Source organism: Xiphias gladius, chromosome 22 (genome assembly GCF_016859285.1).
Source record: "Xiphias gladius isolate SHS-SW01 ecotype Sanya breed wild chromosome 22, ASM1685928v1, whole genome shotgun sequence".
Classification (NCBI taxonomy): Eukaryota; Metazoa; Chordata; class Actinopteri; order Istiophoriformes; family Xiphiidae; genus Xiphias; species Xiphias gladius.
Genome location: NC_053421.1, coordinates 10,873,877 through 10,900,450, shown reverse-complemented (window position 1 = coordinate 10,900,450; position 26,574 = coordinate 10,873,877). Strand labels below are relative to the sequence as shown.

At 39.1% G+C, this 26,574-nt stretch overlaps 2 protein-coding genes across 3 annotated transcripts in view; one reads left to right on the top strand and one right to left on the bottom strand.

Moving 5' to 3' along the window:
- The first annotated feature begins 329 nt into the window (after nt 1-329).
- On the top strand, nt 330-11,327 carry entpd3 (ectonucleoside triphosphate diphosphohydrolase 3). The gene is made up of 10 exons (XM_040116828.1): nt 330-507; nt 4,225-4,362; nt 4,837-4,954; nt 5,277-5,436; nt 6,481-6,640; nt 6,760-6,987; nt 7,693-7,956; nt 8,043-8,153; nt 8,525-8,662; nt 9,575-11,327. The coding sequence occupies exons 2-10, from the start codon at nt 4,228-4,230 to the stop codon at nt 9,761-9,763; spliced, it is 1,503 nt and encodes a 500-aa protein (XP_039972762.1). The 5' UTR covers nt 330-507; nt 4,225-4,227; the 3' UTR covers nt 9,764-11,327.
- A 451-nt stretch (nt 11,328-11,778) lies between these two features.
- LOC120784595 (RNA-binding motif, single-stranded-interacting protein 3-like) overlaps nt 11,779-26,574 on the bottom strand; it is a 115,821-nt gene continuing 101,025 nt past the window's right edge. The window contains exons 9-14 of one of the 2 annotated variants that reach the window (XM_040118517.1): nt 24,469-24,565; nt 22,213-22,263; nt 16,287-16,403; nt 15,899-15,985; nt 15,067-15,191; nt 11,779-14,230 (exon numbers count right to left, since the gene is read on the bottom strand). In XM_040118517.1, coding sequence (XP_039974451.1) covers nt 14,227-14,230; nt 15,067-15,191; nt 15,899-15,985; nt 16,287-16,403; nt 22,213-22,263; nt 24,469-24,565 — 481 coding nt within the window. In that variant the 3' untranslated portion in view covers nt 11,779-14,226. Of the gene's footprint in view, nt 14,231-15,062; nt 15,192-15,898; nt 15,986-16,286; nt 16,404-22,212; nt 22,264-24,468; nt 24,566-26,574 lie in introns of those variants that run through there. The other variant, XM_040118518.1, reaches the window with a different exon arrangement.

Genomic DNA, 26,574 nt, shown 5'->3' with positions numbered 1-26,574 from the left:
ATATTAACACATCCTTGAGTGTTGCTACGGCACTTGATCCTGATACTCAGCCACACTGCACTTTATCTTATTGATTACATCAGTTAACTTTATAACCATGCTGTCTCTCTGTCTTCTCACATTGTTTCATCCATGCTCAAGAATACTTTCATTGGACAAAGACAGTGAAGAAGGAACAGCCTTGCGTCATTCATTAGCTGCATTTCCTGGGCCTGCTGCTCTGCTGCACTGATGTGGTGGGAGTGGTGCAAGCTGAAGTTTGTATACATTGCTCCACCCATTTTTCCTCTCCCTCTCACTCCCTGTTTTGTTGGGGTACACCACTCCTGTCCCTGCAGACCAATCACTCTTCCGATATCTCCCACTCACAGCACACTCCTTTGCTCTCTCTCTCCCTCTCTCTCCCTTCCTTTGCTGCTCCCCTGTTTCCTGCTGTGTTTCTTCATCCCCTCTTCAGAACCATCTCACTTCCACTCCCAACCAGGATCTGCAAATCAGCTCTTTAAGGTAAGAAACAAAAATACCTCCTCTTTCTCACATGCATTTATTTAGCCTTTAACAAAAAACGCATTTGCCTGTCAATAAAACAAACAAACACAAAACTCATGCTCCAAGGGTTAATTTTACAAAGGTGAGTCTGTTTCATTGTGATTCAATCTGGTCTGTCTGGGTGTGTAGGTGTTCAACTACTTTATCTTCATTCCTCAACCTTATGATGACCAGTCCCTACAAGCAGAGGCAACAACATGTGTCATTATGAGTTATTTGATTTCCAACTTCACACGGGATGCTGTGGGTGTTGTCAGTTTTGAAGCTTAAATGCAGACTTTTGGCCTACACTTGCTAGTTAAACACTGCATATTTTGTTAACCTCGTACACAGATTTAGAGTAAGAGGGGGTTGTTCTGCAGGGAGGTGGGCTACACGGAGCAGAGTGATCCCTAATGTTCTCTGCGCGGGGTTTTAGACTAGTAAAAAATGTATGCGTGCTGCATCAAGTGAATCCACAATTGCTTGCAGAGAAAAAAATGTAAATGAATGATGCAGAATAGAATATCAGCATCCGATTGAAGGGGCAAAAATATGTCCACATTAACATATACAAGTAGAAATATTGTTGCTTTTCTCTAATTTACTTGTGTAATGGAAAAGCTATTTATATAAAAAGAACACTGTAACCCATATAAATATTCTCAATGTTTAGGGATTTACAAACCAGAAGATTTTAAGATTTCTGCATGCTCATAAAAAAGGCAGAGTACAGAGTTAAGAAGTACACTAAATAACAAATTGAAAGTAAAACCAAGTTACTCATCTTTACTTAGTTCTCCCACTTTTACGTTGAGTTTTGCCACATTTCGCCAATTTGTGATGCAATGTAAAATAGTTCAATAACATTTATTGAAGTACAAAACAATACTTGTCACAATATAATGGAGAGAAATCAGTGATGAAAGACATGATAAAGCTGTAAAACCATAGGTTACATTAAAGGCAGAAACTGAATTGGCCCTGCTTTTAGTTGTAGTTATGCACATATTGTCCACAAACTTAATTACAGTCCCTGAGAGTTGTTATTTGAAACCTTTGGTTGTTCATCATGGACAGCCACTGAAAGTCACTGACACTGCTCAAGCATCCTGGAGCCGACAGGAGAACACTGACGTTAGGGACTAGACTAACTACAAGCCATCCAGTAAAGCCAGAGATCAGTGACTTAATGTTACTATGTGCTTTTAGAGAGAAAAAAACATGTCTTTCCTCAACAGAAAAGGATTAGGTTAGTTATAATAGTAAGCCATATACTTAAAAAACAGTATATTAGTAATATTTCTAGTTTGGTATTTGTGCTTAGAGATACAGCAACGATTAACCCATAAACTCAGTGTGCTTTGTTCTTATCTTTGGCAGGATAGTAGCATAAATTTTCATTTTCAGGTCACATACAGTAAGTCGAACTAAAAGTCACTGTAAAGAGTGAAAAAAAAAAAAACAGATGTAAGCAATATTTGATTTCATCTGTTTGTCATACAATGTTTGGCAGAAACTCTACCAAACTCACAGTATCTCATGGAGTCCCTATATCTCTTACACAAGCCTTGGAAAATGGCCTTGGAAAATTAAAGTGCCCAGAGCACAGTTATAAAGAGAAGTGACTAATATTTACAAACCCTGAATATCAACAATGTTACATATTATGACAGTGAAGTGTTAAGCAGACTCAAAGCAACATGTGCCACAGACATTAGACATGTTTGTTGACACGTCACCTGGTTCTAATTACACCTAGTCTAACTTTGACCTGCTGGTTTCTCACTGATGTTGCTGTGGTAGCCTGTAATGCGGTTATTTAAAACAATAACAAACATTGTCTCTGAGTGTTTTTTACAGGCTGCTGATCATGGCTGATCAAGTCAAACACTTATTGTGGATTGGAAGAAATTCAGAGAAATGTAAACGTAAGGAAAAAGTGAGCGTTAGAGAGAGATTGAGAGTTGTGGTGCTGCTTACTCTACGAGCTGTTTGATAGTCTGATAATAACACCTATACAAGGCTGAGACAGCACTACCTAATATCCGTAGACAGAGACACGGCTGTAATTACAATGTTGCAATCATTTATGATGCACCATTGCTAAAAATACAGAATGATGGGGCATGTTCAACAGGTTTTAGCAAAGGATGGTTTAATATTATTCACTGATGTTTTATTTTTCACACTTGTTTATTTTTCAGGACTTAATAGAGAAAAGTAAGCTATTTTCCTATCTTACTATTTTAAGTAGAATATATATTCTGTCCTTACTATTACATAACATGACATTCCCAAGCTTAGTTGTACTTTTAAATATAGATTATCTAAACATAGTGCACATACCAATGATATCATGCACAGTTAAAGAAGAAAGGCATAAAGAGCATTAAAGGAAAATAGAATAAACCAGAAAAATTAGAAAGAAAGAATTGTAATGAGTTCAAGGTTATGTGTGTGTGTTCAGGGACAAGAGCTGTGTTTTTGTGTTACGGAGTGTGTAACCTGTAATTGTAGCCATATTACACATCTATATGACTACATGAGAATTGCATGTGAGAGGCAAGAAGAACAACAGTCTTGCATATGAGAAATCGTTTCTAATCCAGTGTATGTTTACATTTTCCTCATCAAAGCACACATGGTGGATCTGGCATGACACACCGTTTTCTGTCAATGAGTATAAACTTGAAACTCAAACAAAGCAGTTTCTGGCACGTCATATTTACGAATAGGATCAAAATCTGACCGAAAAGGTTTTTCTCTGAGGTGTGTGTTTTTACTTGGCCTGCAGCTTAAAGTTTGTTAGTTCTAGATTTTAGCGTTAGCACTGAATCTCTGGCTGCTTCTTAAGAGCCATTAGGAAGAGTTAAACGCAGAACACATTTCTTCAGTAGCAGGCTTCCCTGTCCACTGAGGTTTGTGCAACATTGAATGTGGCAGCAATTTTATGTTTGATGCGCTAATTTAGCTCTACACCCATATACTCTCCCTTAAGACCTTAACAAATTCTGTCAATCACTGTTGTGTTTTGAATTAGGTGGGTACCTAATTTACTAGTAAGGTTATCATTCGGTCATTAAAGTCCAACTGCACCTACAAGTACATATAAACAACTCAACCAAAACCCTTTCTCTGTTGAGGGATGGCACTGGCAAGCCCGCAAAAGCTATTCACTTGATATAAACTGCCACCTCCTGACAGTCTTTGAAACCACACCTCAAATCCTCAATTTCTTCAAAGAGTCATAAACTCAGAGAGGCTCATGTTCTTCTTTGAAGATCATTAAAAAATACAACAAATTCCCGTTTCTTGTCATTGCTTTGCATATTTGCATTTAATAGATCAAAGATACTCTTGTGGGATTGAAGTATATCACCGTGGATATCATTGTCCATGATAAAAAAGGTAAACATTTAAACTGCAAAGCATTTCAGACTGACAATCATGATTCACAACATTTTTCCTCCTGATTTTGTTTCCTTTTATGTGCTTGTTAAACCTAGTGATATGGCTCAGTCCATCAGTTCGATTGATGTTACAAGCACCCCCCCCATCTTACAGTAAATACAGTGTATAATTATTGCTCATCATTGCTTTTCAAACATCTCCTCAACATCACTTTGAAAGCCGAGATGCTATTAATGAGAACCACACTTTTTTTTTTTTTTAAACCCCATTTCTTACTAACAGGAAATGGCATCAAAGCGGCAAATGGGCTACAAGTGTCGCATAGCAGTAGTGCTGCTTCTGCTGTTGGCCAGTATTGCTGCCCTTGTTGCTGTTGCCATCATCCAGGACACCTGGAGGTTTAAAGAGTACAGCTTAGAGGTGAGCACAAAGTTGTCCACAACTTACCCCTTGGCTGTAGATTTTCTTCACTTTAACGAAGTAAAAGTACATTGAAGTACTTAAACACATCTATATAGCGAGAGTGTGGCTGAGACTGGAATACAAACATATACTTTAGCTAACACACTCTCAGTTGTGAATATGAATCTGATACCAGACATTTTCCATATGTCAGGGTCAGGGAAAAAAGTTTTCTCATCTGTTAACTTGGTGATTGACGGTGGTCCTGATGGACCATGTGTAGTTTTTTTTAAAGGGGTGCTGGAAGGGTGGGTGTCACAGCAGCTACTCTGTATTTTAAAATATCTTTGTCGTCTCAGCTCTTTGTCAGAATAATAACCTCATTTAAGGCTTTTAGATTTTTCACTAATCAAGGTAAGAAGTACAATCAGATAAGGCCAAATGAAAAATGTGACCTTGTAACGTAATTTTGTTCCTTCTTTTTCTCTTCAGTATGGCATAGTGGTAGACTCGGGTTCATCTCGTTCCAATGTTTACCTGTATGAGTGGCCTGGGGAGAAGGAGAATGAAACAGGAGTAGTGACTGAAATAATGAACTGTAGAGTTACTGGTGAGTCATTGTTTCTTCAACGAGATGAGCACATTGCAGCTTTTGTATGTAAAACATATACATTTTCTAGTACCAAGTTGAAGAAAGGTATGAAAAGATTACAAAATGAAAAATTAGGAGTAAATTTAAGTACAGGAGGCAATTAAAGATTCATGAAAGCCATAGATTACTGAACATTTTGAAATTTGAGACACATCTCCATCAGCCTTTATCCAACTGACCAAGTTAAAAATGTTAGAAACACATTTGCTCAGGCATTTTACTTCATGTTTTCATTGCCTGTAATTATGAATATGATTTTAGCTTGGCATTGTGCCCACAGGGGATGGTATCTCAGAGATGAAAGTTGACCCTCAGAAAGATGCTGAATCATGGAAAGCATTCCAAGACTGCATGGACAAAATCATCAAAGCCATTCCTGCTGAAAAACACAACACCACACCCCTCTTTCTGGGAGCTACGGCTGGAATGAGACTGCTACAGTAAGAAAGTGTCAAAATAAGTTATAGCTTTACAATATTTTCTCACCATTACTTGTAATGTATTGGAGAGTGACAGGAAGGATCAGGGCAATTTAATCTCATTGCACCACACTGTTTTTTCCAAAGCCTTCTGGGTCACCAGGAATCCCCAGCAGTAAAAACATGTTTAGACTGCAGGCTGGGGCAAAATTCAAGAGCTCGGAACGTGGAACAGTGATCCTGGGAAGTCCAAATATGGCATCTTCTCACTGTAGTAGGTAGTGACATGAGAGGCTTACTGAGCTATAAAGGTCATACAATTCATGGTACTTGTCCAAGGGCTGAGTTGATCCTTCACTCTGGTCTAAATTGCTGTGGTCACTACTTGTGCTGGTTAGACTGCACTGAATAGATAAAAAGTTCAGAGAGAATTATTCAGTAAGTTTGTTTTGATTTTTGTTTGGCTTGCCTAAATTTCACAGAAATCGGTGTGAAAATGTCTAAAGTCTAAGTACTCCATATTTTAGATTTGAGTAAATCATTCATTTAAATCCTATGGATGTTACTATTTAAGTTGTTGTTGTAGTAGACATTTTGGGAAATGTGTTAATTTGCTTTCTTGACAATAGTTAGATTGATATTACTCCAATGCCTGTATGGCAAATATGAAGATAGAGACGATTATCTTAGCTTAGCATAAAGACTAGGAGCAGGGGGAGACAACTAGCCCGGCCTTTCGGGTTTTCTTGTGTGTCTTAAACAAACAAGATATAATGTGTTAATTATTGAGCTATAAAGTTACTGAGGCTAGGATTTTTGTTACCTTTGGACAGAGCCAGGCTAGCTCCTTCTCCATCCTTTGAGTCTATATGCTAACTGTCTCTGTAACTGACTGGCTTCAGCTTAATATTTAATGTACAGACATGAAAATCTCCTAATCTAACACTTGACAAGAAATCAAATGGATATTTTCCAAAAGAGACCAGTCCCTTGATAACACTGGCTCCATTTTTGGACTGCTACTGACAGTAAGATCTGTAATTCTGTTCCTTTTTTTGTCATAAGTGAGAAGGATAAACAGCGATCCTATAATATCATGGCAAGTCTCAGAGAATACCTGAGTTCTTTGCCCTTCTCCTTTCAAAATGCCTCCATCATTACTGGTCAAGAAGAAGGGCTATATGGTTGGATCACTGTCAACTACCTCATGGGAAACTTTATAGAGGTAGGATACCATCATTGATCTATCTGCCGTAACTAGGTCAAAGTTTACTTGTATGCTGCTTCACACACAGGGCCATCACATGTTCCATCATATACTAACTTCTTCCTTTATACTTGCAGAGAAACCTGTGGAGGACCTATATACGCCCAGAAGGTGGAAAGACAGTAGGATCCATGGACCTTGGTGGAGCATCAACCCAGATTGCCTTTGTAGTCCAGGATGATCTCAAAGGCCCTGACTACATGCATGTCAAACTGTATGGATACCCTTACAATGTCTACACACACAGTTTCCTATGCTATGGCAAAAATGAGGCTGAGAAGAGGGTTCTAGACAAAATAGTACAGGTACACAGCTTTTGACTGTGTGTATGTGTGTGTGTGCGCGCGTGCGTGCGTGTTTGTGTGTGTGATATCTTTATAAGGATCGTGGTTCTTTCCTGAGCTTGTTCTCTGTATGTGTGTCTATATTCATGTATAAGTGCATGTGGCAGTGGGAATACATGCTTTTTTGCATGCATGTGCAAGCCAAAAACCATTAATGCCCAATAAAGAATTGATTAGTGAAGACTGCTGCTAACAGGCAAAGGGAGACAAGTCAAGGATGCATTATGTCATTAAGAATATTGATTGGACCTTGAATGTTGTCAAGCTAGTCTGCGAGAAATGCATTTTTTCTGGTAGCTTATAGCTTATTTCTTGTAACGAATAGTATTTGTAACGGGAGAAATATGCCGTGCTGTCAGAATATGTAATGGGTATCATTTTGCAACAGGGTCCTGGTATCTAATGTTGACTTTAAAGGTTGTAATTACATCAGGATATTATGTATTTGATAATGCGTGATTCCAGTTAATAAGTAATGGTTTATATACTGATTAGTATATGGTATAGATGATGTGTTTGTAAATGCATAAGTAATACTGTCCAAACTCGTCCCTCTTATCTCATCCTCCCATGTCTCTTCCTGTTCATCTTTTTCTCGTAGTTTTAATTTCCTCCTCATCCTCCATTCCTTCTTTTACTGTTTTCTTCGTCATTTCAATGTTCCAGGGATCATCTGACCCAACGTACATTGAAAACCCCTGCTACCCAGAAGGTTTCAACATCACCATGAAGGCCTCATCCATTTATGACACAGAGTGCACAAAGAAGCCAAAAAACTACCACCCAGATCGAGAACTCTTCATGGTGGGAGCCCCTGACTCAGACAAGTGCAGGAGCATCGTGAAGTCCATATTTGATTTCATGACTTGTTCTTCATCCCAGTGTTCCTTCAACGGAGTCGAGCAGCCACCAGTCACTGGAGAGTTTATGGTAACACACGGTGCAAATGTAACACTTGCAATTAGGCAGATGAAGATGCAAAACAAATTACTCTATGTTTCTGTTGTTCCTGCCAGGCTTATGCTGGATTCTTCTACACTGCTAGGGCCCTGCTGCTGAATGGCACATCGGATCTTGATCAATTCAACTCCTCAGTTAGGAAATTCTGCCACACAAATTGGAAAGTGGTAAGTTCTTCAAACTGGTATACAGCTATAGTAAAAAGAAAACAATGCTGGAAAGAAGGCAGTAATAGTGTAAATCTAGAGGAGGGGAAATGGGGCAACAAAAGGGTGGCAAGGATGAGAAGGGAAGGAAAAAATAAAGGAATGAAGTGAAAAAGCAGAGAGGAAGACAGCAATGAGGAAGAAAAAAACGCAAATTGAAATTAGTCTTGATTGCACATTGTTTTGTGTCTGTCTTGTCTTGGTTTTAAAGTCTTTCATCTTCATCTTGACTACAACATTGATAATTTGTCAACAGCATTCATTTCAATTCACTTGTATCATTATTCTTCCAAATCACAGGCTAAACTGATCTTTTTTTCTCTTTCTTTCAGCTGAGGCAAGAAAAGAAATGGATCTCTGACAGATACCTTAAGACTTACTGTTATGGAGCTCACTACGTCTTCACTTTGCTGGCAGATGGATACAAATTTGACAAGGAAATGTGGAAAAACATTAACTTTGAAAAAGAGGTTGGTTGAACAAAAAACACAACATAATTTTCACCAAGATATTTCTTGCTCCTACGACTGTTTTCTCCTGTCTTTTACACAGTTATGAAGCTAACACGTATTCACCCTATTTATTCTCTGCGTTCCCATATTCTTGCAACAAAATAATGTTCATATAGCATATAGGGAAAAAATATAAAAATACAACCATCAGAATATGTCAAATACAGCAAATTGACGAAAGTTGATGTGGTTGAGCTGTCACCAGCAATTCATGCACAGATATAAGCGCTAAACAGCCTTTAACATACTCAAGTGTGAATGAGGCCACCCACTGGGACCTAAAGATGGATGGCTGACATACCCGTTATGTGCGCTCAAAAGGTTTAGTGAAAGACAGGCAATGTATCGCTCTGGGATGCCCTGAGGATATGAAGCCTCTTTCACAATGGAACTCCCTTAGCAGAGGGGGGATTCCTTGTCCGTGATGCTCAGACACTCATGAGTCATAAAGGAAGATGGTAGCTCTTAGAAAGTCACATATTACAGCCGCAGTTTCCAAATTGCACCGCGGTTACCCTTTAGACAAGATCGGTCCTAAACAGCTGGCAATGCTCCCAATTTCCAGTCCCACCAACAAGAGAGTTAGTGTGCTATGTTTGCTATGTAATGCCCTTGGGGTGTCTGGGAATCTCATGTTTGGTAGGTCCTTTTAGAGGAAGTAACGAAACAGACACACTTGGATTTCTTTTCAGGGGTATTTTCTTCGGGTGTTGTGACTCATATTTTCTAGGGCTGAAACTGTGTAACTTTATCACAGGGCTGTGTGACACTCTCAACTTCTGTAGACATACAAAGTGATGTATTAGTTAGCTGGCAGCATGCATGTAAATTCACAGTGAGAAAATGGAAAATGTCTTCTCTTCTCTTCAGATAAAGAGCACCAGCATAGGTTGGAGTTTGGGCTACATGCTGAGTATGTCCAACATGATCCCTTCTGAAGTGAAAGAACTCCCACCCATGACAGACCCCGTCTTTGCCGGCCTTATCTTTCTATTTTCAGCACTAACCATTATAACTGTTGTCTTAGTTTTCATCATCCTCATTCGCACCTGCTACTGAGTGTAAGTTACACAGGGAATTATCTGCCATTGAAAGTCTTGCGGGATGCTCTAATCCTATAAGTAACTGGAGAGCACTACAGTTACTAAGAAAAATGTTTTTTTATTTTTCAGCCTGACCCATTTACTGCCTTCAATTTCAATTGTGAGAGTTTTTGAAAACTGAAGAGCCTTGACATAAAAACCTCTCACTGTGTATCCATTTAGGGTCTTTGAATCCTTGAGCTAGTTTCAGATGTGAGACTGGTTTTACTGAGACAGTAAAAAATAGCTCCAAAATTATTTAAAAACACAGTTCATTTTGTACCTCAGGGAACTGCACACAAATGATGAAAGAGCACCCAGAAACGTCAATGTGCTCGTTCTTGTTGCACGTCGTGTAATATCAAAATTGTGCAATCTTACAATGAGATTCTATACGTGCATTTACACTTGTGTGCACACGTACACACATGGACACCACAGGTGAAAGCAGGACGTATTCCCTCAGGTACTGATTATGTTTGTTTTCCTGTATTATACATTAAATTGCACTGAATGCATTTGCTCTAAAATTGATAGTAGCACTTTGCCATGGCTTTATATCTGAAACTACAACTACACAACAATACTCCACATTTACTGAATGAAAACCTCCGTAATAAATAATGTAATGAATTTGCTATTGTTTTCTTATAATTTTGCAAACTGAATACATGTTACATGAAGTCATAGAGTTTTTTACCTTCTATTTGCAAACAATTAATAGATTTAAATACAAGATACAAAGTTACTTCTGAGTTTGGGACAGCAACTAACCAGGTGAACAAAATTTTTTTGTGCTACAACAATTCTAGGTGTTGTTTTTTTCCCATTAAATACAGTTCATCATACTTGTAGACTAACTTGGTGTTGTTCCACCCCTGAGAAGGTTTTCATTCTGTACTTAAAGAACAGCGTATTGTTGGATAAATATACATAATTGGTTAATTCAGTAAAATAAGTCAAGTCATTGGAGTAGTTTGAGAAAACTATACCAAAAAATTATATAATGTTGCGGAAAAGTCCTGTCAATACTGATAATTCAGACGTATCCAGTTTTCAGTGTAATCTATACACAGTCCTTACATGATATGAAATATTTCTGTTTGTGTCAATATGAACCCTTTCATGAGAGATTTCATCAGCAGAAACTAGTCTACAGATATAAAGTTTGATGAGAACATGTCAGTTGGATTTTTTTGGTAGTGACTCTTCGACTGATTTATCGGTTTCCAAGATGAGCCCCAATCACTCAGCCACATAAACCCTGAGACGCTGAAACCCTGTGTCTAGATGGTAAAGGCTCACCTTATGGCAGCAACGAATCTCGTTGCTCATCGAAAATGTTTCCTTGGTAGGTCATCGGCAAGTGTTTAAAAAAAATAACTGTGGGCATGTGTGTCTTTTGCCATTCTGTATACCTTGTACTCTGGGAAGCTTTTTTAGTGATATGTCTATGCACTGGAGAAAATGAGAGGATATGCATGATTCTCACATGATGCACTGAGGATTAATGACGATTATCTATATCTATATCTATATGGTGTATAATAAACTTACTTACTAACTGTATGATTTGTGGCTGTTGCATCATAACTTACTTTGCAGATGTAATTACCTGAGCTCAGCATGTTAGTTAATGTAATACTTACTTAAATCATAGGTGGGTCCTTCTTCATTTCCAATTTATTAATAAGCTGAGGCGTTAGTAAAGCATAGTTATGCCTGTTTGAATCTTAATGCCTCAGTTTTATAGCTGTCAACTGACCAACTATAAAATCCCTGATGACTTGTTAAAACTGTACACAAACACACACAAAAACACGGACAGCTCTTCCTCTGATACCTCGTCAACCCTTCACTTAAATTGTGTACAACAGTGCCCTCTAGTGGTTCTGCCTTGTACCTGCCGAATATATGAGGTGAGTACTGACTAAAACGTTTTTTTTTTTATTGAAAGATTTGTCTAAAAAGAAAACAAAAAGAAAAGAGACATTTGGAACTACAGCAATATCCACTGGTTCTACAGACACTCTCAGAATCACAATTTGAAAGACATGGGAGGCATGTGACCAAGCAAATAAAAAAATAGCATCATCAAAGTTATTTCTGTTGCATCTTCTTTTACACACCTGTACAAAAAAGATTTCATAAATATTAATTTTGTTCTCGTTTTCTCTCGTTTTTTACTCTCTCTCTCTCTCATCTTTCAATAATTTACTTTCCAATAGAGGTTTGTATCTGCTTGATTTTGGTTGAAACTTTTACTTTTTACTTCTGTTCCTCTGCTTCCATTAGCTTCCTTTCATTGGTGGAGAGTCAGGTGGGTGGGGCTTTGAGGATGTGACCTCAAAGCTGGCATCAGGCAGCTGAAGTCGCTGTACTGTTTTCTTTTTTTGCTTTTTGTTCTTAACCGATGCACCTTTATTCAGTACAAATGATCGTCTTTATCCCTGCGTAAAGTGGTCGGTTACTGGCTTCCTGGGGCCGCACCTCTTCCACACCCACACGACACAAGACAATTCCAATCCCCAACACTGAGAAGTTTAGCAGCTCACATATCATAATCAGTTCTCAAAAAGACAAAAAAAAAAAAAAAGGCAACACAAAGGAAAAATATCTCCTTGTCGTTTTAGGAGAATATACATAAGCTGAAATGTTTTGTTCAACAGAAATGCCCTTTCATCTTACAGAGATCCTCGCCCTGCTCGCATTTGAAATGGCTAGCGTTTGGCGAGACAGTGGTTTAAAACAGTTTGTTGTGCGGACTGAGACTTTGAATTTCAAAATGATTAAATCTAGAGTGTTTTTGGGAGCCGTCATAATGAGTTACAGCAGCTCAGTGTCTGCATTTAGGGTGTAAGATTGGTCAATGCAGCCTGAGGATGGTGTGGTAACTGTATTAGTTTAAAGTTTAAAAAAAATTCAGTTTAAATAGTACACACCAATATTCCACAGGATATAATGCCTTGTCAGCCTCTTTACCACTAAAATATACTATACCAAATTATTCCCAATAATATACCTTCCCCTTTCAATATCTCCATACCACCAGGTGTCTGGTCTCTCAACAGATGTTACAGAGCCATTTTAGATCATCACCACATTTGATCACATGACATACAAAACACCTCAGAGAACACTTTTCTGGTTGAGGCAATTGTGTTAAAAACCTCCTGCATGTTCTCAGTCTCTGAGAAAATCATTTCACAGACCAAGAGCATGAAAAGCAAGAAAAAAATTCTGTTTCAGAGGTGAAAAAAATAAAGAGAAAGCAACATCAGGAAGATCTCTTCACTACTTAGTTTCTTCATCTTTGGTATAAAATATGCCATCTGTAGGCTGCGTTTGTTCAACAGTTAAGAAAGACTCAAGAAACTGTCAACAGTTTTACTAAAACTATTGCTTTTTGCACATTTAAAAATCCTAGCGTTTTTTTTTTTTCTGCTTTTTGTCAAAGTCAGAGTTTTTTTTATTTTTTACTTTTCTTTTTGCAGTGAAACAAGCAAAGCAGGCAAAGGCAAAAACTTTTGGAAGGTAAAAAGACCAAAAAACAAAAAAATACAAATGCAATGGAGAAAGAGAACTTTTATCCCATGATTAAACTAAACTGCACTTTCCAGGGAGCAGTGGATTGAGCCTTTCCAGAAGATTTTTTTTTTCCTGTCAACCAACACCAGCTGCACTGCACCACATAATTTAAAATCATCTTCATACAAATACAACCTTATTTTTTTTATCCTGTACAGATAGCTTTGTAGATTTTGTCTTCGAGGCTCCTGGAAACTTTAAGAACCTCTCAAATCATTCAATCACTCAGTCTTTTTTTTAATAATTCAACACTATGGAAACATTTTTCCCAAAGTTTGAGAAAATTAAGGCAATAAAGATTTACGAAAACATTGATATTCTAGAAAACTACTCAAATAATAAAAAGAATGAAAATAATGTAGCTTAATATCAAAGGAAGACAACCTGTTTTTTCTAGACTTTGCTTCCTTCTTTTTTTTTTTAATAAAAAAGTCTGAAAATCTACCTGCACATTCAAATGTTCTTTTTTCTGTACAGCTTGTTGGTTGAGTTTAGATTTCAGTCAATGTCTTCTCTTTTTCCTTTGGAGGCAAAAGTCCAGTCTCACGGTGAGAAATTATCAACTCAAGGTTGCGGACTGTGTTTGATTTCATTGTCCTCAAGTTCAACAAACCATCATTTCTTTATTCTTCAGTCTTTTTCTTGGTTCAACCAGGTAAGAAATATAATTGATTTTTTTTCTTTATTTTGTCTTTTATTTGGTGCCTGTGCACAGTGGAAGCATTCTCCCCTCAGTGGTGTCCATGTCATATCTTTTTCTTTGTCCCAGTTTCATTTTGATTCATTCTGTGACTCCAGGGCCTCAGTGCAGTCCTTCTAAAGGCAATGCAGCAATGAATCCTACCAATCTTGTTATCTAAAGGAGACACAAAAACAAGTCAGTGAAAAAAAGGTAACAGTGGAAACTCTGGACAGTGTTACTGTTTCTAAAGTGGGCACAACATTTTTTGTCCATCTGCTGTTTGTATGGGAGAACAACAGCAGGTTATCTAGGTGTCAGAAAAACCAGATAAACGCAAGGAGAAAGATAAAAATGGGGAGGTAGTGTTTTACAAGCAGAGGTTGACATGATTCTGTGACCAAAAAAACAAAACAAATTGCAAAGTATTTTGTATGTACAAAAGCTGTACACTGTTGTCTTCTGTACCTAATTACTCTGCATACACACACTATTCAACATGATTTATTTCATTTGCAAATCACAGCCAAACACCGTTGTAGTACACTGATGATTGCACGATGTCCCTCTCTCTATCCACTGCCTTCTTTTCCTGCAGATTCACTAAACAAAACATCTTTAAATGACTAATTTCACATTTTTGCGAAGTATACTTATTCGCTTATCTGTGCAGTAAATATGAAGCCACCACCAACAGCCAGTTGGCTTAGCTTGGCATAAAGACTAGGAGCAGGTGGAAACAGCCAGCCTGGCACAAGGTAATAAAATCCAAATGACAAGTCTCTATTAATTAATCTATTAAAAGTAGTCGAGTAATCGAGTTATCAAGTTATCCCATAAAGTGCCTGCATACTATCAGCATCCCACACTGGCATTCACCCCCCTTTCTACTTGGCATTTACTTTCAAGAAAACTGTCCATACTGTTATTGTAAATGTACATAACATCTCTGTACCAGTTGTACAGGAAGAATGTGATAAAAAAACAAAAAACAAATACAGATTCCTACTCACTTAGTTTGCTGGTAAGAGTAGGCTGTGGCATGATCTCCTGTACTCTCCACTGATAAAGGCTGCTGTCCGCTGGCATCCTGCGAGGAGGGGGCAGCTGACTGTGGAGATGGGTCTGTCACCACGCCCTGATGCCAGAGACGCCACAGTTACAGAAATAAGTCAGATATGAAAACAATCTCATGCTGTTACAAGGTTTAATTTCAACCCTCAGTGGCACAAAAATTCACTGAGAGAATCCAAGCAGTTTAAAAAAAATTCACTCTGTATTGATTAAAAGCAAGGGGTTCAACTTTTTCAGACAGGCACAGTTTAAAACCTGATGGTCATTTTAAGAAATCAAAGTAGTTCCTCTGGCTTTTGGGAATTTACTATAAATTTGTGGCAATGTCTCGCAATCAATCACACAGAACCACAATCTGAAACCTGAAGTTCCCTCAGCGGCAATAAATAAGTGACTGACACTGAAGTCTCGAAGGATATCTACCAAATTTTACATTACATTACACACATCTACATTTATTAACATTTAATAAGAGCCATAGAGTGAGAGGATTATACAGTATATAGTGTATAGGTTGTATACTATGGGTTATATAATAATATAATCAATATTCAAGTTGATTTCTTTATACAGTACACACAATGTAACATTTGTTTTTTGTCTTGACAACAGTATAGTGCAGGTGTGGCTAAAAAATTCTTTCAAACACCTGCAGTTAAGCTTTTAAATTACAGCTCTGTAAAGGCCTATACAGTACAGGTTGCTGTATGAATTTGGTCTAAGGAGTAACCAGTATAAAATCAATAAATCATTTCTTCTTTTTGAACTTACTTCCACTGTGATGGCAGAGGCAGGCACTGCAGTGTACTGGGGAATGTAGGTTCCTTGCATAGGAGCAGCTGCTGCAGCAGGCATGTACTGCAGAGAGAAGGAGGGACACACACAACAATTATAATATAGGCACAAACGATATGTCCTCCAGAAGCCCTGGACTAAAAGAAGTGCCCGACATTCCCACTGCAATGGGTTTTTTTAACATTTCATTTTCCATTCATTACATAACAAAAATTTGACCTGGGCCCAACGTCATTGTACATTGCATGCTTGCTGCGAACAGGATACCTATATAATATTTAATATATATTACACCTCAAAATGTAAACGCATACACATGCATGCAGAGCAAGAAGGCTTGAAGGAGGTAAAAGCTGAAACTCACAGTGCCTGTAGTGCCCAGAGACAGGTGGTTCATCTGCTGGGTGAGAGGAGCCATAACACTGGAGGGGTGAAGAGACAAACTGGGCTCTATGGCCGCGGCTGGGGTGATGACAGCACCCTGAGGCAGTTAAGGAGGGACACATGAGCAAATGGGTTATAGAAACTGTTTTCCACTGGCCAGAATATCAAAAGGGAAACAATGTCAAAGTAAATACAATTGAGATATGATGTGTTAATCCGTGAATTTTGGAGGTGCTGGTAGGAAGATTTCTTTTACTTTTGGACAGTGCCAGTCTTTGTGCTAAGCTAAACTAACTGTCTTGGCGCTGTAGCGTTATATTTTATGGACAAATCTGAGAGTGATATCCATCTTCTCATCTAAGTTTCAGCAAAACAGCAAACAAGTGTATTTCCAAAATGTAGAACTATTCCTTTAATTCAGGGAAAAAGTACCATTTGAACTAAAAACGGTTAAAAGGAAACTAGTTAACATGCTGATGTGTTTCCTGCAATGGAAAAAGAGGCTGGTTTTTATGATATACGACTAAATAATAGCCTTTTAAAACATTCGGGTAGAAGAAAAAGCTTAGACTTCCTACCCTGTTCAGTTTGATGAGTGCAAATGGTTTGACTTTCTACGTGGCAATGCAGCCAGCTTGGCAGAACATGCTTCTGAATGGAGCACAAAGGCTTTTACTGCAAATCTCCTGAATGTGAAGGACTTTGATGAAGTCTAACACCTTGATGTGCTGAGCTCTACTTCTCAAGTACATTAGTACAGACTAAATAGCTCTGTATAGAGTAAATAGGAGACTCCTCACACTGTGTGCTGAGAGACCTGGCAATGTCCTTGCAGTGATGAACACTGTTCATTTGGGATAGCTGTTTAACTACACTTCCCATGAGCGTAGACAGCATCAGTGAATATGTGTCTGCATTGCTCCAGAGAGCAGTCAGCACTTCTGTAAGCTGCATGTTGAGACAGGATGTTAGAAGAACACAGGTATTAAGTTTAGGTACTTTAGGCCCCAGCCCAGCTGTATGGCTTAACAGCTCTGGATCCGTGGGGTTTCATAGGGAAGCTTGCAACAACACAAACACACCTAAGTAAACACGCACGGAGTGATGAAAGTTCTAGCTATGTGAAGCGTTCCTCTCAAAGGCACACACAGTCTGTCAGAGCTGTTGATGGTTCACAGAATCTGTAAGTGAAGATCCTTATGTCTTTGCAGGGGGGCATACATACACACACACACACACACACACAGTACAGACAGGGACTGTCAGAACTGTTAACAGCGGTGAGTGCTCTTCCGACTGACTGCTGTCTTCATAGGGAGATCTCTTTGAATAACACAGCAGCCTGGCTATCAGAAATGCTCTTTCAATGCTGTCCTCAACATCACAAGTGAATGAGTGGCACTTCTGCAAGCTCTCACACACACACACACACACACACACACACACACACACACACACACACACACACACACACACACACACACACACACACACACACACACACACACACACACAGAAGGATCCACACATGCATCCACACACAGACACATCAACAGATCTACCCACAAACGCACAAAGCTTTGGCTCAGGCAGGTAGATTTAGCAGCCAGAATCTGCTAATACCCAAGCTTTTCATCCATCTATATAATACGTTCTCTCGTTTAATGATTTCTCATCCTCCCTCGCTCTTTCTCTCGCTTCATCCAATCTCGCAGCAGGCTCCATGCAGTGAGAAAGATGCATAAAGCAAAAGGAAACCCAGAATAACTAATTATCTGCTCTGATTTATAGCTGTACAAGGCTTAAACTTACTATCTCTGCATGTATCTGCATGTGAACACTATGTACTAGATGGTGTGTGATGAGTGTATAACTGCATGTGGTACAGTGTGTGCATATGTGTTAATGTTTCCATATATCAGACAAGCAATAAATGAGTAGACAGACGGTTATCTTTTTTCCCCGAGGATAGAAAAATACAAGATCTGCTACAACTTTGAACTCGCTCTTTCTCTCACTCCCTCCCCCCTCTCCTCCTCTCCTCCACTTCTTTTGCTGTCTTTTTTCCAGTAGAGAAGTGAAGAAGCCTAACAGAATGCTGCAGGCACCCAGCAGCATCAAATACACAGTATTAGTGATAATGACACCCCTTAATTGAGAAAACCACTAACTGCTGCTAGTGGGACAGGAGCGCTGTTTGCCTGCGACCACGCAAAGGTTGTGAACCAGCAATATTTGTTTTCTCCTGCAGGTGGTGTGCTCTGAAAAGCAGATGTTTGTATTATACTACAGAAATGATTTTCCTTACTGGGACCACACCCCTTTTCTCTGTCTCACCTTTGTTTTTTACACACTAAAGCCCACAGGATTTTACAGGATTACATTAAACAAAAAGACAAGTATTGCTGGGTTGTGAACTCTAAACACACACCCACATGCATACATGGCTGACAGTTCTGCAAACACAGGATCTCAGCATTTAGAAAAGAGTCACAGTGAGTATTTTGCAATATTTGCAGGCTCAGATATGTACTGAACTGTGCTTTCTTCCAACAAATTCTTAACCCCCTTTGTCTCCTAAAATGGGTTTAACATGGCAATTTAACTCATCAAGATCTGAAATCCCAATTCTTTGGATGTCTCATTACAGCCCTCCCCAATAAGCCGCCTTCGTTGTCTTTTTTGCTATGCATGGTTAGGGTAATGCATTCATTTCCTGTAGGGGGATTTGTGAGTAATTATGCACAAAGACATCCTCTCACTAATTAAGATGTAAAGACAGGGAGTTCAAGTAATCTGGGCATTCCACCAAGGCTTGGAAACACACAGTCCTTAAGGCAATCCACTGTGAGTATAGGTGTGTGTGTGTGTGTGTGAGTGTGTGTGTGTGTGTGAGTGTGTGTGTGTGTGTGTGTGTCTGAATTAATTTGGGAGCGCACTTGTGTCTGTGTGTAAATATAGTTGTCTGAGTGCACGTATGTGCCCCTTCTTTATTCCTGAGGAACAAAAACAGCACTTAGCACTGTTTTTATTTCTCTCATTCCAACCTTTTAATTAGGGTCATTCATTTCTTGAGCAACTGTGTGTCCACTGTGTGTATCTGTGAAAGTGCGTGCGTTGCCAGTGATTCACATAGCAACCTCACAATTTTGGTACCACAAGCATGTAAAAATCTCTACTTGTACAATGGACTGTTGACTGAGCGATTAGCAGTGGCGCGCTCGTGTACGTCAACCTAAATGTGTCAATGAGCACACACCATTAATTGAAGTTACCCGTCATTAACTCTGGTACAGCACTGAGGAAGCCTCTGCTACCATAGGAACAGATTTAAGCCGCTGTGTCTCTCCCAGTCTCCCTCCCTGACGCAGCTTTAATTTGCCAAGCTCCTCAGTATCCAGGAAATACAATGACTAGCCTTCGCCTTTGTTGTCTAACAGGGATTTTGACTATGCAGAGACAAGGTTGGGGAACAGGCACGCACAGCCCAGACATGCTTTTGCAGCAGTTGTTTTCTTTTCTTTGTTCTCAATTTATTCCTTATATTCCCTTCTTTCCTCTCCTTTCCCTGAGCCTGGCTCTCTCCCCTGTCCTCTCTCTGTCAAATGCAGGCACTCTATTTATTTTCTCCTTCTCCAGTCCCTCGTTCTTTCTTCTCTTCTATCTCTTTCTGTCTTCTCCCAGGTCTAAGGGAGTCATATCAAGTGGCCTCCCAAATAATTAGATGGGACATTTGTTTGAAAACACAGAACGGTATTATCCTCTCTCACAGAAATAATTGTAATCAGACATGACAACAGAATGTTTTCTGCAGATAGACACAAAGAGGAAGACGGATAAGAAGAGAGAACGAGTATCTGCTTCAGTACCTCAGTGCATGGCTGATATACCATACCTGTGCTGCCTCCATCTTCCAACCCCCTACAGCCTTCAATTTCAACAGAGCATACCTAAATTTTGCATGTATGAAATAGTCTGCAGTTGTTGGCAAGAAACCAACTCACTAACACTTGCAGTTAGATAAGAATCTGGATGATAAAATTTATCTTGACTATCATCTCTTTGTGAGAGAAGCCAACTACATTTTCTAGAAAAATACTGAGAGTGCAGGAGCATGCTGTAATGTAAATCTTCTTCTTCTTCCATTACAAAAAACCTGGATGAGACAGTGTCATCATGGGATGCCATTGCTGTCCAGATAATGTGGTGCGTATGAAAGCTTCTGACAGCCATGGTGGCCAAGATCACTGAAATTCTCATCGGACCGTGCACTTGTCTCATGACTGACACCCCTACTTCCTGACTGACAGAAATTTTCCGTTCAAAAGTATGAAAATACTTTTTATTATTTATGTATTTATTTTTACAGTGACATTCATTTATTTCGTCTTCATATGAACCCCATCTAAGAAGAGGACATTTTCAGAACAGGTGTGTAATTACAACCCATGGGTATAAAAATTAAATGAATCAAAAATTGTACACACTAGTTTAACATTTTTTTCCAGGCTCCATATAAAAATGACTAACAAACACTATAGATGAGCAAAACCAGTGGAACTATGAACTACTAGCGAATACATGTTTAAGAGGTGATTAATGTTTATTTTCATCTGATGCACTTGCAAGGTTGTGGTATGGTCCCATCATCAATCTATTCGGCCTATCATTTCTCTTTTTATTGGCTGTACTGTACCGAGAAATAATTAACCAGTTTATCACCTATGAGACAGGGTAAATGTACCGTACTCCATCCACCAATTAAAGAAACGCATTTGCAGAATGTAAATGTAAATCCAGGACTCTGGATTAAGTTTCTGTAAATCAGACAGACAGGTTCATCAGTTGAGATTTTAAATGGGGCTCAAACCAAAGTCTGCAGAAGTTGATGCTATAGCTGTATACAGCCTGTGGCTAAAACGGGAAAAACCTTGAAATTTGTGTCAAGGTTATGTTTGTGTGTGAGAGAGTATGAGAGAAGTAGAAAGAGAATCTCAAGGTGAGTGAGTTTAAAGTGTATATTGACTGTACACCTGTACACGCACAGTCAATATATGTGACTATATGTGTAATTATATGTGTGGGTGTGTTTTAACACATTTTGCTGTTTCAATCAAAGTTGTGTGAACTTGTGTGCAAGAGAAATCAGTGTGTATGTGCTTGGACTGAACTCAGTCTCAATCCTTCAGATCACAGACCAGCAGACTAACAGACATGCCCAGGTCTCCAGCCAGAGAGGAAACATTTTGATACTACAGTACAGTAGTACTGCATCATACTGTATCTTGTTGTGTCTACGTATTTTTGCGTTGATATTTTTGTATTATTTGTTTTGTATATTTATGTTTTCTATGTATTACTGTATAAATCTGATCAATAGGTGCCAGTTTAAATTGACTTGAAAATCAGTATTATGCTTATGTTATTATCTTATTATGTTTAACAGTTTAACAGAAGTCAGTTTTCTGTACCTGCAGTTTCATTTGAAACCAGCAGGGAGCACCCTTTTATTATAGATTTCAGACTTTGCTCTGCTGAGCTCTTCTAGCTGCTTTAAGGAGGTTATTCACAGGCTGATTCAGCAGAGCAGGACTCTGATGCAGGGCTACAGTTTTTTTCTGGTCTGACCTGGGTTTGGCTCTCATACGCTGCTGCACTTGTTGGAAACTGTCATTGTCTTTCAGTATTTGGCTTTTTGAAATTTTGGTGATTCGTAGTAATTTATCAGTGACAGCATTACTCTGAAATATTTTGAATGTTTTGAGATTAGCAGACCGAAGAGCGCATGGGAAACAAATATTGAGACGTGCTTACACAGGGAGGACAGGCGGGAATGTAATGTAAAGAGGAGGCAGTGACAGAGATGGAGAAAATTACTCTACTGGGATCAGATATCAAAAACTTACTGTGGGTTGCATAACATACTGTTGATGTGGCATCCAAGATGTACTCTGAACCTGTGGACAGAAGAGAGGAGAAGAGAAGAGGAAAAAAGATGTAGCAAAGGTAGAGGTGATGACAGAGATGACGAAGGAAACAGAAATAAGAAGGAGGGTAGAAAGGAAGGAAGGATGAGGAAAATAAAGTAATTAAAGAAGGAGAGGATGGGCATGAGTAGGAGGATGCAGAAGGGGGGGTCAGGAAGAGATGAGAGGAAAGGGAAGATCAAAAAGAAGATTGTTATAAGTGGATAAAGAATTGAGGAAGAGAGAATATAAAGAAGGACAATTGTAAGACAGAATGACAGGAAGGGAGCGAAAATGAGAAAACCAAAGAGGAGAACAGAGAAAATTAATCATTAGCTCAAGTCTTTACAAGCCGATTTCAGAGCCTCAGCCCCTGCGGCAGTGTGTCTTAAAGAATATTACAGCGGTAAATGAGGGTCCACTATACAGTATGTTATGTTGTAATTATAAGAGGATATGAAGGCCACAGAGAGCAATACAGTCTAATAATTACTGCTTCACAGAGGAGGTTTCATCATCAAAGTCTGTCTTGGCCACAAAATACCACTTTCATCTCCTACTGCAACCCACTGCCCAGCCCTAACAGGAGGAGAGACAAGTCCCTGCAGGCCCGTTTGTCACATGTAAGGTATATAGTTATTATATTAGTGCATATTTTGCTTCTGTGTGTGTGTGTGTGTGTGTGTGTGTGTGTGTGTGTGTGTGTGTGTGTATATATATATGTATATATACATATGTCTTTGAACTTCTCACTTATAGGTATGTTTTGTGCTAGACAAAACCTGCGGGGGAGGTCTGGTGTTTGTTTTAAAGTTTATGTGTTTGACAAACTGAGGATCAAGTACTGAGTCAACCTCTCAAGGAACCAAAGCTGCATCACCAACCGGCTTTGACATGAATTGGTATAGTATTTGTTTGTGGAACAGAGAGAACGTGACATGTAGGAACAAAGAGAGAATAACAAAAGGAGGACTTGTTCCTAAGAATGAAAGATCGATGGAAGGAGTGCTGCAATATAAGCCTATGTTTCATCAGTGCTAGACTAAGAACTGACTTGTATGGAGGAAGCTGATAACTCTTGACTTTCCTGAGAAAAAACAAACTCTCCGTCCTTGACCTGTACATCCAGACTCTACACACAGACCAACATTGAAAAAAGCAGCCAATTCAACACAATTTAAATTCAGAAACCATGGATCAGAACTGTGATGGACAGGACCATTTCAAAATATTTATTGCATATTTCAAAAGCTCTTGTCCCATGTCCCAAGGTTACAGAGTTCTTAACTTCACCCAAGATGAGGCAGATGTTCTATACTTTGCTTACTCTCAGAACACCCCATGTAAAGCTAAAAACAAACAATGAGTTTGTCCATCACTTAGTACTTTCAGATTTCCCCAGTGCGTGGCACTCAGGACGAAGCCTCGTTGGTTCATAGCGAAGACATAGTAGATATTTACTAGTAGATATTTACAGCAGCAGGACAGTGTATGTGAGGTTGACAAAAAATGAACTAAAGCGCCCGTGTTCATTGAAATGAAGGAATGTGTCATCTAGTACAACAGTGTGGCTCACTGATATGTTCAATGGAGCTCTATGGCAATGGGATGGAAGAAGATATATCAGGATATGGCTACACAGTCGGTACTTGTTAGTAGGATCAGTTCATGATCAGTTCTGGTCTTTTTAATGGGATTTATTGACATTGAGGGATAAATAAATAAATAAATAAATACATATCAACAGACATATCCTTTACAACCACTGATTTAAAACTACTAAACTAAAGAATTGTTAACTTCACTCAAGATGCTAAACTTTAAAGAGTGCTACCAGGTTGCATTGTATGCCCATGGGATCCCATAGTGGATCTCTGTCTACGAACATTAGCTGCTTTCAAGAAGCATATTAGAAGCGGGAAAATGGGTGGGGTGTTTTGCAGTGGTGGCTTGGGCGAAATTCAAGAAACTTGAAGTAACTTGAATTTGGAAAGAAATAAACATGATGAAACCATCATTGTCAATGTAGCTATAAAGTTATTCATCTACCCACACAACTTCTGTCCTTTAATTGACAGCCAATTTCCCAGTTGCCTGTTTGAGGTGGTCCTTGTCATTTCCTGGGGCAATAGAAAACCTCTTACAGGCCCCCAAGGCTGGACCTATCCCATCTGACCACAGACAGGGTCCACCCACCTGATACGTGGAGACAGGAGAGGCGGCGATGAAGGGTGTGATTGATGTCTGTGCAATCATCCGATTGGTGGAGATGCTGTATGGCGAAGGGTAAAACCTATGGAAGGAAGCAAGAAAATGTTTAATTTTGACATCATCAGTGTCACCAAATTTATATTAATGGGAAAAAACTGAACCAAGATTATATTAAAAGAAAGTATTACGTTGACAAAAATGTAATGTCAGTCAAGAGCCTTCTCTGCACATACAGCTTTAGCTCTCCAGACATACCCACACGTAAAGGTGAGACTGAGCCTTTTTGTATCTCTTTGTTTGTACCACCCAGTACACTTCAAGATACCACTGACAAAATGGATCAGACATCATCAAGGCTGTCTTGGAAACAACGAATATTGCAGCTTCACTCTGTGCCACACTATCAAAGACGTCTTAGAATGAGACTTGACACCGCTCCGGAGTACACATCATGTTACAAAGAAGTCTGCTCCGCTGCTATGCATAATAATGAATTATCACCTTAATGTGTGAGTGGGTGAAATATTTCAGTATTGCCTTTTATGTTCCAGCCTACGCATATTCCACTTGGAAGGGAAGGCTACATCTGTGACATCTACATTTTATACTCTGTCTACTTCTCTTCCTATACCTTTGTTTGCCCTTCTGATTTTGCTCCATCTCTTTTTTTTCCATTTCACCCCCCCAAACCCTGCAGCAGTAGAATGCTGTGGCTTGTGGTGCTTTATTTATCATTGTGTACCTAGAGAGGACATGTTTCATCCACCAGGCCGTGTTGCTGTGCCCGATCGATCCCCGAGTGTCTGTTGACTGAATAATGGAGCAAGGGAGGGGAGGGAGAAAGAGAAAGAGAGGGAGAGAGAGGCAGAGACAGAGAGAGAAGCCCTCCCCTATCTATCTCTAACAGCCATGATTGTATAAAAAGGTACTTGCTACAAATCAAGTGTTGCTTAATTGGGGGAGAAAAGTACTTAAAAAACAAACACGCTGTTAGTTTACTTTTAAATCTAACAATCCACTGCGACACAAAAACAGTTTTTATTCTCAGCTGTGAGATGAAAACCCTCTGATATCTTTAAATTGTTGCAGTCCAGGCCTTGTGGAAGCAGCTGGTTTCCAATGGCCTGAGATAGGCTCCAGAGCCTGATTGTGGTTCACATGTACATCCAGCCTCCCTGTTGGACTTTTATGCTCTCCTTGGTGTGTTGAAGCATTTGTACATAAAGAGTAGTAGTTCTTAAAATTTCCCCTTGCACCTTTCAACTCTGGCTTACCTTAATGCGTCCTTAGCTTTCATAGTAAATATAGCCTCAAGGGAAACCAGGTATATTGTCAGTCATGCAAATATTCTATATTGGCAGCGTTTTCTTTGAGCTGCTGCACTGTACATCTACATTTACTGATATATTTCAACTACTGACTACTCACTTGAATTGAAAGCATTGGACAGATATAGATCTAAGCTAGAGTAAGAACTGGAACATGTGATGATCAGTGACAAGAAAAAAAAACTTTATGGATCATACAGCAGTATAGATCCATCTTTTTGAATGTACAGTTGATGTATGACTTGCATTAGAGATAGTGTATTACTGTCACTGATGAATACAAATGAGCAAAGGCAACCGGCTTATTCAATATGGTTCTCTGATTGTGTTTATTGTATTTTTCATTAGAGTAATGTGTATTGAGAGAAAGAAATAGTAGGTAGAGGACAGATCCAAGGTTTTTGATGGAGCCTATTAGCCTTGAGCCGCACACTGTCAATAGGGACTCCAGCACGGCTTTTTAAACAATACACTAAAAATGCAATTGCAAAGGGAACATTAAGACAGGATTTAATTAAAAAAAACCTCTCTGTGAAGCCCTGGTGTGACCTAGTTGCACTGTCAGGAGTTTGCCATGAAAAATTAGCAAATGATTTAGAACCGACCTCAGTGACTTTTCAGCGGAGAAATGTGGGTAAGCATGGTAAAATGTATCGTATACCTGTATTTGTGTGTGTGGGCAGGAGAGACAAAAGAAAGAGAGAACAGATATAAAGGCAGAGGGAGATAGGTAGAGGCAGGGAGAAAGGGAGAGGGATGGAGA

Excerpts from the sequence above, each read along its gene's own strand:
- entpd3 (XM_040116828.1), top strand. The coding sequence starts at position 4,228 with ATGGCATCAAAGCGGCAAATGGGCTACAAGTGTCGCATAGCAGTAGTG. Across the intron at positions 4,955-5,276 it reads AATGAACTGTAGAGTTACTG|GGGATGGTATCTCAGAGATG; the intron begins GTGAGTCATTGT and ends TTGTGCCCACAG. Across the intron at positions 7,957-8,042 it reads CAGTCACTGGAGAGTTTATG|GCTTATGCTGGATTCTTCTA; the intron begins GTAACACACGGT and ends TGTTCCTGCCAG.